Source organism: Cydia splendana, chromosome 26, assembly GCF_910591565.1.
Source record: "Cydia splendana chromosome 26, ilCydSple1.2, whole genome shotgun sequence".
Lineage (NCBI taxonomy): Eukaryota > Metazoa > Arthropoda > Insecta > Lepidoptera > Tortricidae > Cydia > Cydia splendana.
Window position 1 is genome coordinate 5,869,576 of NC_085985.1, and position 19,190 is coordinate 5,888,765.

Here is a 19,190-nt window from a genome sequence, read left to right on the forward strand (position 1 = left end):
ATGTCATAAAATAGATGTAGTATTTGATTTATAAGCACGGATTCAGATTCGCGGTCGTATTCATTTAAACCGTAGAGCACCAGCCTTCTCGTGTATTCAGCTCGAGTTGGTCCTGTGAAATTCGGATTTAAGCTATCCCTTATATTGTTTTTGTTGGTATTTAATCGGTCCAAGTACGAGCATTTTAATTTTAATTTATTTATTTTTTTATTTTAATTTATTTATTTATTCACGAATAAGCTTACAGTCTGATGAACCAAGGCGCTTATAAGTAATGTTTAATATTATACATGCTATGTTACACTTACACTATAAAATTACATGTCAACGGTACAAAAACAGAAACAAATTCAATTATCAATTAAGTATCAAAATAATATGTCAATAATATTAATTAATCAATTAAATTCAATAATTCATACATGCCTTTAATAACGTGGTAAGATGCATGATAAAAAATGTCAACGTCAGGTAACCGCAGAGACATATCATTTAATAGAGCGATAGCTCTTGCAGAGGGAGCGTTTGCCGCCCAGCGCGTGCGCCTCACCGGGCATGCGAACAGGCGCCGGCGCCGTCGCGAAACCACCGCCCCACCGTCCCCCGCCGCGGGGCAACGGCGAGGGGGCGGAACAGAAAGACCTATTCTTGACAGTGTAGATGGATTCCAGACTTGGTTGCACAGTAGCTTATAATAATGCACCATCAGTAACAACTTCCGCCGCAACTCTAATGTATCCATCCCGACCATACCACTGACAAACAATGATGGATACATATAAGGATAATATCCTAACTTTTTCCTATATAGAAATCGAGCAAATTTCCTCTGGATTCTTTCGATCATGAGGGTATATTTGCTTTCGTGCGGATCCCAGATACAAGCACCAAATTCTAGTTTACTGCGAACATAGGCGTTGTATAGCAACAGCAAAACACGAGTGTCACAAAACTGGCTCGATACCCTCATGATAAACCCCAGGACCTTATTCGCCTGCTTACATATCTTGGTAACGTGCGTCCTAAAGTCAAGTCTCGAGTCCAAGGTCAGTCCCAGGTCAGTTACCTCATCAACGCGATCCATGAATGCGTCTTTAATGTGGTATTGTTTGATGTGAGGTGACCGAATTCTAGAGAACGTAATAACTTTACATTTAGATGTGTTAAAATGCAGTTTATTGTCCTCACTCCACTTGGTCACCGCGTCTATGTCCCTCTGGAGGTCCTCCAGATCAGACTTGTCTCCTGCTCCCAGAAACAACTTCAAGTCATCAGCGAACAACAAACAGCCAGCAGTGTGTACCACGCTCGGCAAGTCATTTATCATTATCGTAAATAATGTTGGGCCGAGAGTGCTGCCCTGACTCACGCCGGACCGAGTGAAAAAAGGTCTCGAACTATATCCACCCCACTCAACGTACTGGTTTCTGTCACGAAGGTAATTAGATAGAAAGTTCAGTAGGTGCGGCGTAAAACCCAGGGCACTACATTTTTGAAGCAGGATGTCATTATCTACCAGGTCAAATGCCTTTTTGAAGTCAAAATAAGCCGCATCCACCTGCCGACCTGCATCTAGCTCGTCTCTGACGTGGTCTACAAAGTTTACATGGTTAGTGACAGTAGACCGAGCACGACGAAATCCGTGCTGACTGTCACTTAACCAACATTGTATCTGCTGGCTGATGCGACTTTCTATTATGGACTCAAATAACTTGGCGAAACCTGGCAGAACAGCTATAGGTCTGAAATTGGACACATCACGACCCGTGCCGCTCTTAGGAACAGGAGTCACCCTCGAGACTTTCCAACAGGCTGGATACTGCCCACTTTTCAGACTTAAGTTAAAAATGTGTAAAAGTGCAGTCTCAAGTACTGAAATACAGTCTTTTACAAGAAAAGATGGTATGTCATCAGGTCCAGCAGATGCTCGAGCTTTTAAATGTTTTGCTGCTTTACGAAGGTCTGCAGCATCTATATTTTCCACTGCCACGCGCGCATTACTAACTGGAAGGCCAGCACAACTTTGCGCCGCTAACTCAGCATTCAAGAGTGGGACCTCCCCGTGAAATACTGAGGCGAAGTACTCAGCAAAAGAGTCCGTCGCTTCTTGCCCCGTCACAGTCTTCCCTTTGTACACAAACTCGGTGTCACACCGTCTATCCTTCCTTTTACTGTCAACAAATTTCCAAAATTTACTAGGATCGTCCGCAATGTCTCCCTCAATACTGCGTATATAATGTCGGAACGCACTATCAATCAGAGTCTTTACATGTGTTCTATAGTATCTAAACATTTCCAGATTAAAAAGCTCTCCTTTCTCTCTATACCTTTTTAGGTGGAAATGCTTAAACTTGATGTTTTTTATTATATCCGCAGTAAACCAGGTAGGATAACAATATCGATTTTCACGTGCAGGTTTTTTGAGGGGAACATTACTGTCGATACATTTTTTCAATTTGGCGTAAAATAGTTCAGCGGCAGTGCCAGAACAGTTCTCAATGAGCACATCACTCCAATCAATATCTGATATAGCGTTATAAAGAACTCTAAGATCAGCCTTACGAAACTTCCATTTAGGACCCGAAACAGGAGGACGAGACTGCAAAGCCGGGGAACGCATACCAACACGTTGAAACTTTACCAATACCTCAAGGGGCGGGTGGTACGCATCAGCCGGTACAAACGCATCGACTTCGCCGCAAACGCTCACTCTCTCAGTCTCTGGGGTAAAGCCGCTCAAAACCAGGTCTAGTATACCATCATGCCCATTACACACATTATTATGCTGATACAGCTGACAAAATTCCATAAAACATTTAAAATTATTCTGGACATTTACACTACACGAATTCAAATTAAAATCACCTAAAATAATTATTTCATGGTCAGGGAATTTACAAATTACATTTTCTAAACATGTCAAAACTTTCAAATATTGGTCGCCTCTATAACTAGGTGGGAGGTAAACAACGCAACATACAAATTTTACCGCTTTGCCCACGACTAAAGCAGAAACTAGTTCCATGTCATCACTTAAACGATCGATACTAGACAGAAGACGTACCGATAAACTTTTGTGCACAGCGAGCAACACACCACCCCAACCCACATCACCGAGACGATCTTTCCTTAACACTATGTAATCCTTGGAGAATAGTTCCGCATCCTTCACCGAACTCGTAAGGAATGTCTCGGTTAGGGCCACGACGTTGTATGAGCCCAGAAGCATGTTAGTATGGAAGACATCAGTTTTCGACCTTAATCCGCGTACGTTCTGGTAGTAGATGCTAATACTCTGCGTCAATTTACTTCTCGCAATTTGTCTTCTAATAATTGTGTTTGATATTTTAAGGCTGCCATTTCTCGTTCGAGAGTTGAAATTTTCCTATTATTATCAAACTGCACAACGGGACTTAATCGCGTATTTAAGTTTTAAGATTTACCTCCGACGTTTCGAGGACGGCGTTGTCCCCGTGGTCTCGGAGAAGACTGGCTCAAGTTGACATCAACATCTTCTAGCCGCGCGAGTTTTTCGAACTACCCGCACTTGGTCTTGTTTATCAGTTTGAACGTTTTGCGCACTAGGAAGCTACTTTTTGTATTGTGGAAAGCATTACCTCCAGATTGATGGGTTAGCCATGGGTAGCCCTGTAGCACCGGTTTTGGCAAATATCTGGATGGAGCATATCGAAGCCAGTATAAACTTGCAGCCTTGGGCGGTGAAGTTGTGGAAGCGCTATGTGGATGATGTTTTCTGTATTATGAAGGGTGGGAAGCAGGAGGTGGAGCAACTACTCCGATATCTAAATTCAATTCATCCGAAGACGAAGTTCACGTATGAATTGGAATCACAGCGCAGTTTGCCGTTTTTGGACGTGAAAGTGATTGGTCGAGTGGATGGAACCCTAACTCATACTGTTTATAGGAAACCTACACACACTGACAGGTATTTGAACGCCCTTTCTCACCACCATCCTCGTCACTTACAATCGGTGGTTACCTCGCTAGTAAACAGAGCACATGATCTGTGTGACCCTGAATATTTAGAGAGTGAGATGTCGCATATTCAGGAGGTACTAAGGAGGAACGGGTACAAGGTAAAAAAGTGGCAACCCAGACGAAAGGCAACGCGGAAACGTCCTGATGTCTCCAGACAGCCGGCATTTTTGCCGTATGTAAAAGGGGTAACGGATAAAGTTGGCACAGTACTTGGAAAGTACTCTATAAAGACGGTGTACACACCTTTATCCAAAGTAGCAGGGAGCCTAAGGTCACCGAAGGACGTTATTCCGTTCCAGTCACCTGGCGTTTATAAAATAGATTGCAGTTGTGGTAGTTCCTATATCGGAGAAACTAAGCGCACCATAGCAGAAAGAGTTAAGGAACATATCGCAGCTGTCAAAAATCGTCAGGTCAACAAGTCTGCGGTGGCTGAGCATTTGCTGGAGTCCCAAACCACTGGATTGAGCTGCATAACCCTAAAATCCTCTCCACGGATCGCCATTTCTACAGTAGAAAAGTGCGGGAAGCCATTGAAATCAAAAAACATTGCAATTTTAATCGGGACGAGGGTTTTAAGATCTCATCCACATGGAATCCAGTCATTAGTAAATGTAAGCGGAAACGAATATCGATAGTCGATAAATCGAATATCGTTAGTGTTGTGTGTCGACAGAGTGACATCCCTAGTGCGCAAAACGTTCAAACTGATAAACAAGACCAAGTGCGGGTAGTTCGAAAAACTCGCGCGGCTAGAAGATGTTGATGTCAACTTGAGCCAGTCTTCTCCGAGACCACGGGGACAACGCCGTCCTCGAAACGTCGGAGGTAAATCTTAAAACTTAAATACGCGATTAAGTCCCGTTGTGCAGTTTAATAATGTTTAATAATCGTGAAAGTTTAAATCAGTGTTTTGCAAACCGGTACGGGCCGGAATTAGCAAATAAAATAAAACGTCTGGGATATTTGCGTAGGAAACGAGTGCGAATAATAACGTCGTTGTCATTTTTAATTAAGTGTCGCGATTCGGACTTACTACCTACGTGTGTTAGGATAAAACCGCGTAGGGACATACCGTTTTCTGCAAATATTCTAAGGGCTGCTAGCATCCGTCTTTTAAAACTGCTAATAAGAAACAATTATTCAGACTTGAACAAAGTGCAGTGTGAGTTGTACGAGGTGCATTGTATGTGTAGTGCAGTGTTGTCACGTGATGATTTTGATTTACTCGATCGGATAACCTTTGAACAAGCGGATCGTATTTCTAAGTCTAGTAGTGATGTGCATGATAAGAAATATGACAGACTGCTTTATCGATATGGGACAAACGTGAGTACAAGTGATCATCATGGGGACAAAACTACCACCACAGTTGTGAATTTATCGAGTGCTACACTGGATAATGCAACTGTTAGCGTACTGGAAAAAGGCTTAAATTTTGCAATGACGCCTAAGAGGGTTCCGTATGAGACTGTGATCTGTGGTGTTGAGGAGGCTATAGCGCGTAACAAGGTGCCGTCGTGCGACGCGGAAGAGTTAAGACAGGATGTTGCCGTTATTCTAAGGAAAGCCAAACTTCCAAAGAGTAATACCACTGCGGAGGAGCGATCAGCCCTTAGGGATCTAAAGGAAAATGAGGACATCCTGGTTCTTAAGGCTGACAAGGGAAACGCCACTGTAGTGATGGACTCAACGGATTATGACAGCAAAATACGGCACTTACTGGATGACAGTCTCGTATACAAGCCTGTTTCGTACAACCCTACGGCTAGGGTCTCTCGTCGCATTAGGGCTGTCATCAAAGACAACAGGGAGTTGTTCGAAGAAGACGTGTTCGATCGGTTGTACAAACCCAAGATCGTACTGCCACCTAAACTGTACGGATTGCCAAAAGTACATAAAAGGAATGTGCCTTTGCGGCCTATCGTGAGTCAAATCTCTTCTCCCACTTACGATCTTGCAAAGCATGTTGCGTCGGTGTTGCAGCCGCTTGTGGGTAGTACGTCGTCTTTTGTGAAGGACTCTCGTCACTTTATAGATATTCTCAAGGGAATAACGCTGGAACCAGATGAGGTAATGGTGAGCTTTGACGTTGAGTCGCTCTTCACCAATGTTCCCGTTAAAGAATGTCTAGAAGTAGTCAGAAGGAAACTGAGCGATGAGGGTATATCGGAGTCAGTAATGGTGTTGCTGAGGAACTGCTTGGAAGGAAGCTACTTTTTGTATTGTGGAAAGCATTACCTCCAGATTGATGGGGTAGCCATGGGTAGCCCTGTAGCACCGGTTTTGGCAAATATCTGGATGGAGCATATCGAAGCCAGTATAAACTTGCAGCCTTGGGCGGTGAAGTTGTGGAAGCGCTATGTGGATGATGTTTTCTGTATTATGAAGGGTGGGAAGCAGGAGGTGGAGCAACTACTCCGATATCTAAATTCAATTCATCCGAAGACGAAGTTCACGTATGAATTGGAATCACAGCGCAGTTTGCCGTTTTTGGACGTGAAAGTGATTGGTCGAGTGGATGGAACCCTAACTCATACTGTTTATAGGAAACCTACACACACTGACAGGTATTTGAACGCCCTTTCTCACCACCATCCTCGTCACTTACAATCGGTGGTTACCTCGCTAGTAAACAGAGCACATGATCTGTGTGACCCTGAATATTTAGAGAGTGAGATGTCGCATATTCAGGAGGTACTAAGGAGGAACGGGTACAAGGTAAAAAAGTGGCAACCCAGACGAAAGGCAACGCGGAAACGTCCTGATGTCTCCAGACAGCCGGCATTTTTGCCGTATGTAAAAGGGGTAACGGATAAAGTTGGCACAGTACTTGGAAAGTACTCTATAAAGACGGTGTACACACCTTTATCCAAAGTAGCAGGGAGCCTAAGGTCACCGAAGGACGTTATTCCGTTCCAGTCACCTGGCGTTTATAAAATAGATTGCAGTTGTGGTAGTTCCTATATCGGAGAAACTAAGCGCACCATAGCAGAAAGAGTTAAGGAACATATCGCAGCTGTCAAAAATCGTCAGGTCAACAAGTCTGCGGTGGCTGAGCATTTGCTGGAGTCAGGACCAAACCACTGGATTGAGCTGCATAACCCTAAAATCCTCTCCACGGATCGCCATTTCTACAGTAGAAAAGTGCGGGAAGCCATTGAAATCAAAAAACATTGCAATTTTAATCGGGACGAGGGTTTTAAGATCTCATCCACATGGAATCCAGTCATTAGTAAATGTAAGCGGAAACGAATATCGACAGTCGATAAATCGAATATCGTTAGTGTTGTGTGTCGACAGAGTGACATCCCTAGTGCGCAAAACGTTCAAACTGATAAACAAGACCAAGTGCGGGTAGTTCGAAAAACTCGCGCGGCTAGAAGATGTTGATGTCAACTTGAGCCAGTCTTCTCCGAGACCACGGGGACAACGCCGTCCTCGAAACGTCGGAGGTAAATCTTAAAACTTAAATACGCGATTAAGTCCCGTTGTGCAGTTTGATAATGTTTAATAATCGTGAAAGTTTAAATCAGTATTTTCCTATTAGTTTCATCAATGCGTTGAGAATTAGAGTTTGATGTTCTTAAAATATTGCCTGTTTGCATATTTGTTGCATCGACTGTTAGTTTTATGTTATTTAAGTCCGTGAATAATGTAGCGTATTTTTGAAATAGATCTGAGATATTTGCTTCTATTCTATCAGCTAGGTTGGTAAATCGTTGCTCTTGTTGTTCAAGCTTGAGTGTCATTTGAGATCTGAAACTTCTTAATTCAGTCAGTATGATATCAGACACTATTTCATTGTTCTTTTTTAGACTTATATCCGGGTCTTTACGGGAGTCTATTAGCAAACTGTCGTCGAGGCTGTATAATGTGTGACCTTTATTCCGTATTGTAACATTGGAGTCATCTGAGTCTGTGTCTGAAAGTTGCTCGCAGTCGTTCATTAACACGTAATTATGCAATGTGTTTTTAATTGGCGTGCTTGTATTACCTGTTTTTGGAGCATTGCATCGACATAATTTGCAGGTCCAATTTGATTTTCTTTCAATTGACATTAAATCAAATAATCCATGATATAAATTGGCACAGGGAAGGTCGTAAGTACGCGCACAGGCACAGCATGTGAGACGATCCCGTTTCGGTAGTGTCTTGTGACACCTGGCGCATACATCCGCTGTGCTGCACGTTGCTACATCGGTATGCAGGTCTGGAGGTTTCGTGGAGTCATCTTTCGGCATGATGACAGGAAAATTTTAAAAATTTCAGTCGCGCATTTAGCACTATTTGCGGTTTATTACTTCGATAAAAACACTAGTATACTTCTCAGATGTTATATTATTACTTTTGGTGGCGTTGTAAATACTATTTGACGATTTAGATAGTTAAAATATTTATTATTTACGGGAACAATATTTAGACGTGACAGTTGACATTGACACCCACATTCCTATCTGTGTGAAGTATCGCGAGGCGATGGATGGTAGGGGTATTTTATAAAACTGTTTTTGTAAAGTGTTGTGTACCGTAGCATATAAGTTAACTCTAAATTGTACAGTGATTTGGTTTATACTGTCAGATTGTATAAATTTTGTGTGAATAAATAAAATAAAATCACTTCGTTTTGCATGCACTCGTCTGCCACAGCCAGTATCAGAATTCTTAATGTCGACAATGTCGACATCTCGAGTTAAGTCCGGTTCTGCAACCATTTATTTAGAGCAGATACCAAATGGTCGGCGGCTGTCCGGAATTCCGCATCCTGTATATATATTTTTATTTTTATTTTATTTATTAAACTTGAGTACAAACGGACCGCAATGGTCATGTTATTAAGAACCGGACCCCTGAAGAAATTAATTAGTGAACTCTGAGTTAGAGGGTAAGGTGAAATTAGCCTTGAAAAAGCTTGGTGTGCTCAAAAGATCGAGTATTTCAAACCGGCTCATCGCCTACAGCTACCTAATATAGGCCCTGTTCTTATCTGCGGGCAGGAGCACCCTAGTTACCAGCTTATCCCTCTGGACCGCATCCAACGAAGAGCTACTCGAATTGGCTGCCAGCATATTTCAGATCGGCGACGTAAAGATAATAGCCTCGCTCTGCATTTTCAATCGCATGTACAACGGGGAATGCTCCGAGGAATCGTTCGGAATAATTCCTGCCGCTTCTTTCCGCCATCGCTCTACGTGACAATATTTCGTCTTCACCACTTAGATAACTGGCAGCTCTCAACCAGAGATGGGCAAAATTCATTCGAATGACGAATAACGAATGAGAATTACCAAATCATTCGCGAATGACGAATAATTTTTTCGAATGATCATTCGTGTTCAATTCATTCGTGAATTAATTATTCGCTAATAAAATAGGCCACGAATAAATTATTTGCGAATAATATTGTCGAATAGTTAGCTTACAAAATAACAATTTAGCAGTTTTATATCCCAATAGTAAAAAGAAAATGTTTTCTATCGGTTTATCTGGTTGGTTGATTTGAGGTGTGGGAACTGGGAATACGCCTCATGTATTGTCGGTCACGTGGGGCGGGAACAACTGGAAATACACCAATAATGGGGGTATTCCCGTTTGTCCCCTTCGGAAACATGTGGGAAAAGACGAACAATCTTTCCCATTTCTCCACTTCATTGAAGCGGGGACAAATAGGAACACACCAATAACGGGTGTATTCTTATTGTTCCTCGCCGGGAACAGACAAACATTTCCATTTGTCCCTTCTCATGTATGGCGTAGGTCACGTGGATAGGGGACAAATGGGATTACACCAATAATGCACCCTTTATAACCAATAATGTGTGTATTCCCATTTGTCCCCGCAGGGAACATAGGAAAAAACGCTGCATATAAATATTTCCTATTTGTCCCCACCTTATTGGTGTGGGGACAAATGGGAACACACCATTATCGGATGTATTCCCATTGATCCCAGCCGGTAACAGATGGATTAGGATTTGCATGTAAATAATTCCCATTTTTCCCCACCTTATTGGTGTAGGAACACTAGGAACAAAAGGGAACACACAATTTTCCGCGCCGGGAACTGATGGAATAGGCGCTGCATATAAATCGTACCCAATTGTCTCCGCCTGGCGTATGGCGGTGGTCACGTAGGGCGGGAACAAATAGGAATACACCAATAACGAGTGTATTCCCATTGTTCCCGCGAGGAACATAATATATGATAAAGGACGTTGCATAGAAATCTTTTGAGGCGGGGACAAATGGCAACATCAATATCGGGGACAAATGGGATCACCAAAATTCATATGAAACATTCCCATTTGTCCCCGCCTCATGCATGGCGTAGGTCACGTGAATTGGGGACAAATGGGAATACACCAATAATGCACCCATTATTACAAATAATTACCAATAATGGGTGAATTCCCATTTGTCTCCACGGGGAACATATGGGTAGACCCTGCATAATAATATTTTCCATTTGCCCCCACCTCATTGGGGTGGGGACAAATGGGAACACAAATATGGGGTGTATTCCCACTTGTCCCCGCCGGGAACAGATGGGAGTAGGCGCTGCATATAAATAATTCCCATTTGTCTCCACCTCATGGATGGCGACGGTCAGTTGGGGCCTTTCCGAAAATTTTCCTTGGCTCTAAAATACGCTGGAGTTGCTTACCTATTCAGATTTGCCATCTGATTGTGTATTACAAAAATCATTCGTGTAATTGAATGGTTTATTCGCGAATAATCTCACCACGAATAATTGTTTATTCGAATAATAATTTAGATGAAAAATGATTCGAATAATGCCCAACTCTGCTCTCAACTATGCGTTTTTCCAGAGACTTAATGCCACATTTTTGCTTCAGAGTCAAGCTTGAGCGAGCGAGAGTGCTTTAGTGCCGAGGAGTCGGCCGCGGCGAGCGACGACGACTGCATATTGCGTGAGTACTCGCAACACTATACTATACCAAACTATAGGAAAAAAGCTGTCTTTCCACTGAGGCGGAAGTGAGAGGAGACATGCGAATAGTATTGGTAGACTCCGGCATGTCTCCTCTCATCTCTGCCTTAATACACCGTGTTTTTATTGAATTCCGTTAACTTCGGGGTATGGTTAAGTACGTTTAAGAGAACTAAATGGCATAGTTAACTTTAAAAAAAATGTTTTTTTTTTTGCTTTTTTTCAATAAAAAAAAAATAGTTTAAAAAGTAATTAAATGTAGCATATAGCGTTGTTGTAACACGGGCATTACATTTAACTCAACCAAACAATTGAAATCTGTGACATATCAATATCATTTCGAACATCGATCGACCGAGATTGTACTTAAGTTTAATAGCAAATCTATGAACTCATTCTAAACACTAATCAATATGTAAACCGGCCCTAAGGCAAGTGTCCACGCTTGTAGAGGCCTTATAGGAAAAAAATAAATTATTGATTATCTCCGAAATTGAGTTAATTAGAATACCGGTGTCTTTGAGAAAGTTACTTGATTTAAGCTCAGGAATGTACCCTTGAAATTAACGGAAATAAAAAAAAAACACGGTGTATAAAGGCAGACAAAACCTTAGTTTCTTACATGTTGTGTACAGTAGCGTGCCTAGGGTTTCGGAGTAAGGCAAGCCGAAAGATATGTTTTGGTAATAAATGTCCAATCTCACTCTTTGGACTCAAATGAATTTGCTAGCGTATCGCGGCGAGTTATCATAGCGCACAGGGAATACTAGGTACTACTATAACTACTAGATAAAATTTTACAAACATATCAGAGGGCCTACCGCGAACACTGAAGTTTGAAAATTGCATGCTTCATTCTCTGTCACTCTAATTACGCCTTAATTGGAGTAAACCAACAATCCTTGTGTTTTGTAAGCGGCCGTACAAAATTTTCTCTCAATGCGACTGACTTATCTGAGAATACACAAGTCGGGTGTTGGAAATGATATCCCGTTATTCAACAAAGTTTAACCATTTTACCTTGTCTTCGTTGAGTAATACATGGACGCATCTCATACTGTCACTAGGAACAACTTCATCCATTGTTAACACTTATAAACGTCACAACAAACAAACAAATCCACATTCATTACTTAATTCAAAATCATTCAAATAAGTGGAGCTTTCGTTACTTTCGACTCGACTAAATAATAATACACTTGAAGTAAACGCGTGCCCGTGCGAACTTGTGCAGCTAACTTCACACCAAAAGCCAGGCTTTAAATCGCCTTATAAAATTGCTATCATACCAACAAATAGTTACATCGTTCTGTGGCGTTTGTAGGCTTAGAGGGCCAAGAGCGGGACGAAAAAGCAAGCCCGGTTGCAAGCCGACGAGTGCCAGCAGGATAACTAGAACATCCCACGCCTGATTTCTTTCGCGCGGACGAGGCGCCATCACGGCAAAAATTTGCAACACGCTGGCGCCGCGGCCCGCGCGCTGTGCCGCTTGAATTTAATAATACGGGTTCATTTGGCGCGCGGTTTAAAAATATTGATTATTGATCTTATCACTACGTAATTTCGGTAAGGCAACTAAGGCAAGCCCGGCTTTTGGACTTGTATGGAAGTACCGCCACTGGACTTGTGTACAGTGCAAGTGACATCTGTCACCGTTACATTATTCGCTAAATTTTACTGTATTTACATAGTCACTGCTGATCGACGTAAATCAGTCCGTCCTTCGAGCAACACCGGCTTCCGACACATCGGAAGGGAGGGGCCCAAGCGATATCTCACCGTACAAATCCGTGTTGCTCGAAGAGTCCGTCAGTTGTGGTTGACGCAACAAATACGCTTTTTACTATTTTTTTGTTTTGTTTCTTACAACGAAAAGTAGAATGATACTCCTACTGTCAGATAATAATTTTTCACTATCATGAAAATAAAAAAAAGTAGGTGCTGCCCCATACAGTCCACCCACGCACGCTCTTATCTTGTGGCCGCGGACTAGACACACACACGACCGGCATTGTGGGCATTACGAGTGGTGCGAGCATCGTCATCCGCCGCAGCCGCTCTCGTCCAAACGTCAAACTAAACTCGAATCACGTGATGCCTTTGTTTTAGTTGAATTAGAAACCGCCGCTGGAGCGAGGACGGAGCCGGTGCTGATTGTGTCCGCCCGCGCGCGGGAACAGCTCGCGCAGGCTTGCTGCGTGAGGCTCGAGCGCCTCCGCGACTCATTGCGCGCGAGCCAGCCGTGTCCCGCGACACCACACCGCGAGCCGAGCCCCGCCAGCAGTGTGCAGAACGCGCCTGCACACACACCCGCCGTCAGCGCCGACCCACAACCCTACACCTGCGACACTTGCCAGACACACTTCACAGACAAGTCTACATTAATCACACATATACAGAACCACTTCACACGAACAGACGAGAGTGAAAATCGTTTGGTTATACATGATGGAAAGAAACCATATGTATGTAAAGTTTGTAACAAGCGGTTTAGACTAAACCAGTATTTAAAAAAACATTTGGCACTTCACAGTGGAGTGAAGCCATACGTATGTAAGGTTTGTAACAAGCGATTCACAACAAAACAGGCATTCCAATACCATGAGTATAGTCACAGTGGAGTGAAACCATACGCGTGTAAGGTTTGTAACAAGCGGTTTGTACGGAAAGGGGGTTTAAAATACCATGAGAAAACTCATAGTGGAGTCAAACCATACAAATGTAGAGAATGTAATATTCTATTTACAGCAAAATGTAGTTTAGATCGTCATGAGAGAACATTACACAGTGGAGTGAAGCCATACGTATGCAAGATTTGTAGCAAGCGATTCACAACAAAACAATCATTACATTTCCATGCGTATGATCACATTTTAGTGAAGCCATACCCATACGTATGTAAGGTTTGTAACCAGCGGTTTGGACAAATAGGGAATTTAAAAGCTCATGAGACTACTCACAGTGAAGTCAAACCTTACTCATGTAAAACGTGTAACAAGCAATTTGGACGAAAATACCACTTACAAATACATAAAAGAATCCACAGTGGAGTCAAACCATACAAATGTAGAGAATGTAACATGTCATTTGCAGAAAAAAATAGTTTAGATCGTCATCAGGGAACATTACACAGGGGATTGAAGCCATACATATGTAAGGTTTGTAACAAGCGGTTTGCACAGAGAGGGGGCTTAAATTACCATGAGCAAACTCACAGTGGAGTCAAACCATATAAATGTAGTGAATGTAACAAGCTATTTGCAGCAAAAAGTAGTTTAAATCGTCATGAGAGAATACACAGTAGAGTGAAACCATACAGTTGTGAGGAATGTAATGAAGGATTTACAAGCAAAGTTCATATAGATGCACACAGAAGAAGAGCCCACAATGGTACCACGTCATACAAAGGTTTAGACTGGAACATGCATTTGACACAAAAGGGGACTTTAGAAAATCATATAATAACTCAACAGGGCTATGTCGAAAGTAAGAAACATTTAAATGAAAAGAGTTCAGATGCGCATGTTGGATTGAAGCCGTACAGTTGTGAGGAATGTAACAACAAGTTTACATCAAACAGTGAGTTAGAGAGACATAAAAGAATCCACACCGGCGAGGAGTCGTACGAGTGCGAGATATGTGAATCTATCTTTTTTGATGAAGACAGTTTAATAACACATCTTATTACTCACACAACCAAAATAGTAAAGTCTTGATACATTGGTTCTTTAAGTCATTAGACTGTACTTTTTGTTTACTAATGGAATAGACAATAGTATTTTTTCTGTAAGATCGTAGGTTATAAGGAGGAGAAGGTAATATTAGATTAATTTTTTCAGTGCAATCCTATACAGTTTGCATAAATAATAAACTAATTGCCTGTTATAGTGACCATTGTATCTAATATTGATTAGACATCTTGTAGCTAGACGCCTTGTTTGATTATGGATCTATTCAAATTACTATATAATGTGCCTTACCGAAATTGTGCCTCCCTTGTGGACAGGGACAACTCTTGCGATTTTCCAGCCATCAGGAAAGGTACCTTCTTTAAGGCATCTATTATAAATGTAATACAGTGGATATGAAATATTGTCAGCTACATTTTTTAGGAATATTGGGGGGATGTTATCAGATCCAGAACTTTTCGATGTATCAACAGTTTTCAAGGCGCGTTTGACAAGATGGATCGGTATGTGAACATCATTAATATGAACATTAGACAGGCTAGTTGTTGATCCATGAGGATCGAAGTCAGGGGAAGTATTAGACGGTGCAAAAACAGATTGAAAGAAGTCAGAAAATAAGTCACACACCTCGGCAGGGTCACTGGAGGTTACGTCATTATGAGAAACGGTGGCGGGGATATTTGTGGTTCCACGCTTATTAGCAACAAATGTCCAAAAGTATTTAATGTTGGTTTGAATGCTCGTTTCAACTAATTTTAAGCAAGCATTATAACACACAGCTGATTGCTTTTTAAACCGTTCCCTGTAAAGTGAAAAAGTTTCATAGTCGTTTTGATTTGATATTTTTTCCACTTTATCCAGGCCTTTTTTTTATTATTAAATATATGTTTTAAAGCAGGAGAGAACCATACAGGAAAACGCGAGGGATGAACGGGTTTTAGAGGAACAAACTTTTTTATTATCTTGTATAATTCTTCATAAAATGTATGTACCGCCTGTTCCGCCTTGAGACCTAACAATAAACTATTCCAGTTAATGGTAGATAATTCCATATTTATGGCATTGTAGTCTGCTTTATAGAATAACAATTTAGGGATGTTGCTTTTATTAATTGTTTTAGTACTGGTTAAGAAGGGGGTTAATATAGTGAGTGGTGGGTGATGCGGATCAACTGGCACAAGCGGTACAGGTGCCATTGCGCACTTACAATCAGCGTCGTTGGAAAAAAACAAATCTAGTATACGATTATTAAGGTTTTTGTGTGTGTTTATTTGAAAAGAATCTGTGATGGCCATAAAATTACGAACAGTCATTTTCTGGGACTTGTGGAGAATTAATGTCAGACGTGCAGCAAGGGCCCACTGGAGGCCAGTTTAATGTATTTTTCCATCTATTTCTACTAGTAGGGATACTTTTCCATCTATCCCTATTGATACCAAATGGATTTTTTTCTGCATATCCCTACTATTTTCCCCCTGGTAGGGATAAATGCATCGTGGTGTGAGACAAGGGGATGTGATTTCCCCCAAATTTTTCACAAATGCATTGGAGGATATGTTTAAAACGCTCGACTGGAAGGAACATGGTATTAACATTAATGGCGAATACATCTCACACTTGCGATTTGCGGACGACATCGTCATCATGGCTGAGACGTTGCAGGATTTAGCGCATATGCTGACCGGTCTAGCTGATTCTTCTCAACGCATAGGTCTCCGGATGAATTTGGACAAACGAAAGTTATGTTCAACGAACGTGTTGCTCCGGGACCTATTGCAGTACAAGGGGCTGTTCTCGAGGTTGTTCAGGAATACGTCTACCTCGGGCAAATACTGCAGTTAGGAAGGAACAACTTCGAGAAAGAGTCGAATAGAAGGATACAGCTGGGCTGGGCAGCATATGGGAAGCTGCGTCGAGTCTTCACGTCATCAATCCCACAAAGTCTGAAGACAAAAGTCTTCAATCAGTGCGTCCTACCCGTGATGACATACGGAGCCGAAACGTGGACACTCACGGTAGGACTGGTCCATAAATTCAAAGTCGCTCAGCGAGCTATGGAAAGGGCTATGCTCGGAGTCTCTCTGAGGGATCGTATTCGAAATGAAGTCATCCGTCAGAGAACTAAAGTCGTCGACATAGCCCACCGGATTAGCAAGCTGAAGTGGCAGTGGGCCGGTCATATTAGCCGTAGAACCGATAACCGTTGGGGTAGGCGAGTTCTGGAGTGGAGACCGCGCATCGGCAAACGTAGCGTAGGACGCCCTCAGACTAGATGGAGCGATGACCTTCGCAAGGCGGCTGGCAAGAGCTGGATCAGAGTTGCCGCAAATCGTGCTCAATGGCGTGCAATAGGAGAGGCCTATGTCCAGCAGTGGACGAGAGTAGGCTGATGATGATGATGATGATGAGGGATAAATGGATTTTTATCCACCCGTACCGTACCTACTGTTTCCCCCCCTGGGGGGACAGGTGGAATTATTTCTATGTATACCCATTGGTTCCCCCCCCCCCGGTGGGGATAGGTGGATTTTTTTCACTTATCCCTACAACCTCGCTATTTGGTAGGGATACATGGAAACTTTTCCAATCACCTTAACCTGATTGTATTTTGGTAGGGATACATGGAAACTTTTCCAATCATCTTAACCTGATTGTATTTAGGGATACATGGAAACTTTTCCAATCATCTTAACCTGATTGTATTTAGGGATACATGGAAACTTTTCCAATCATCTTAACCTGATTGTATTTAGGGATACATGGAAATTTTTCCAATCATCTTAACCTGATTGTATTTTGGTTGAAATACATGGAAACTTTTCCAATCATCTTTACCTGATTGTATTTTAATAGGGATACATGGAAGTTTTCTCCAATCATCTTTACCTAATTACACTGGAAAGACTGGCCAAGAAAATTGTGACGAGGCTATCTGTACGGCTACCACCAGTTTTGACATTGACATAACGCTCACGTTTACGTAACTTACTTTCTATGCATCTCGCTCGTACTCGCATATGCGAGCAATAGTGCAAGCGAGATGTACAGAAAGTAAATTACGTAGACGTGAGCGTTATGTCAATGTTAAAACTGATGGTAGAGGCTCTGAACATATATATGAAAAACTGCAGGGGCGGGTGGAATAAGTACATATTACACTCGGCGTCACGGAAATCGCACACCCACCGATTTTTGTTTTAAGCGAATATAGCTCTTATCATATGTATTATACCCTCACAATATATACATCATTTAAAAGCACAATTAATAAGCATTAAAACATGAGTAAAGCATTTTTGGGAAAAATAATAATAATCACGAAATTACGGCGTTCTGAAAGAACACCTACAATACGCGTTGTAAGGGTCGCTAGTTGCGTTACCTTGGATAGGTTTAAAAGGGGGGGTAAAAGTGGAATATGGGTCATTCGGTATCCAGAGTTCACAGAGGTCACACCGGAACAGCTGGAGAAAGAAAACACCCCAAGAAAATGGATACCACGGAAGCAGAAGCAGCTCAAGCAGTAGCCCTGGTGGAATCAGGAATGACGCAGTCTGCGGTTGCTCGGCAACTCAACATAAGCCGTTTCCGAGTTCTCCGAGCAGTTCATCGATTCCAGAGGACTAGAAGCTTCACCAGGAAGCCTGGATCCGGAGGACAACGCTGCACTTCCGAAAGAGACGACCGCTTTATTGTGTCGACGTCTTTGCGGAACCGTTTCTCCAACGCTGTCCAGCTGCAGCAACAGCTGCAAGCAGTTCGGAGAACGGTGGTGAGTGTCTCTACAGTAAGAAGAAGGTTGCGGGAGAAGAAGATCATGCCCCATAGAGCGGCTACGGGTCCCAAATTGACGGCAGAGCATCGGCGAGTCAGACGTGAGTTTGCTCGCGAACACAAGGATTGGACGGTCGACCAATGGAAGGCTGTCCTCTTCTCCGATGAGACCAGGGTGTGCCTGTTCTGCAACGATAGGCGCAGAAAAGTGTACAGGAGGCAAGGGGAACGTTATTCACAGGCCTGTCTTGAAGAAACCGTCGGATACGGAGGAGGATCCTGCATGTTCTGGGGTGGCATTTCCCTCGCCGGCAAAACCGAGCTCGTTTGTGTTTCCCGCACTGGTGGTGGTCGAGGCCAGGGATCCATGACTGCTCATCGGTACATCACGGAGATCCTGGAGGACCATGTGGTTCCATACGCCGAATTTGTCGGTCCTGGATTCACATTCATGCAGGATAACGCCCGCTCCCACACAGCGTTGATTGTTCGGGACTACCTTGATCAGGTTGGGATCACCGTCATGCAGTGGCCAGCAAGGAGTCCGGACCTGAATCCCATAGAGCACCTTTGGGATCAGCTAAAACGGAAGGTGCGGTCACGTAATCCTGCACCTGCGACCCTGGAACAGCTTCGAGATGCCGTCATTGAAGAGTGGGATGCTATTCCTCAAGAATACGTCGTGTCTCTCGTGAGGTCCATGAAGGCTCGCATGGAGGCAGTCATTAAGGCCAGAGGAGGCAACACTAGGTTTTAAGTTTAGTTTTAGGCATTTG

The 19,190-nt window shown here is 42.7% G+C and overlaps 1 protein-coding gene across 1 annotated transcript; it reads left to right on the forward strand.

Annotated features, from left to right (window-relative positions):
- The first annotated feature begins 5,442 nt into the window (after positions 1–5,442).
- Positions 5,443–14,748, forward strand: LOC134803060 (zinc finger protein 595-like). The gene is made up of 3 exons (XM_063775766.1): positions 5,443–6,481; positions 10,857–10,931; positions 13,061–14,748. The coding sequence occupies exons 1-3, from the start codon at positions 5,443–5,445 to the stop codon at positions 14,665–14,667; spliced, it is 2,721 nt and encodes a 906-aa protein (XP_063631836.1). The 3' UTR covers positions 14,668–14,748.
- Positions 14,749–19,190: the final 4,442 nt, after the last annotated feature.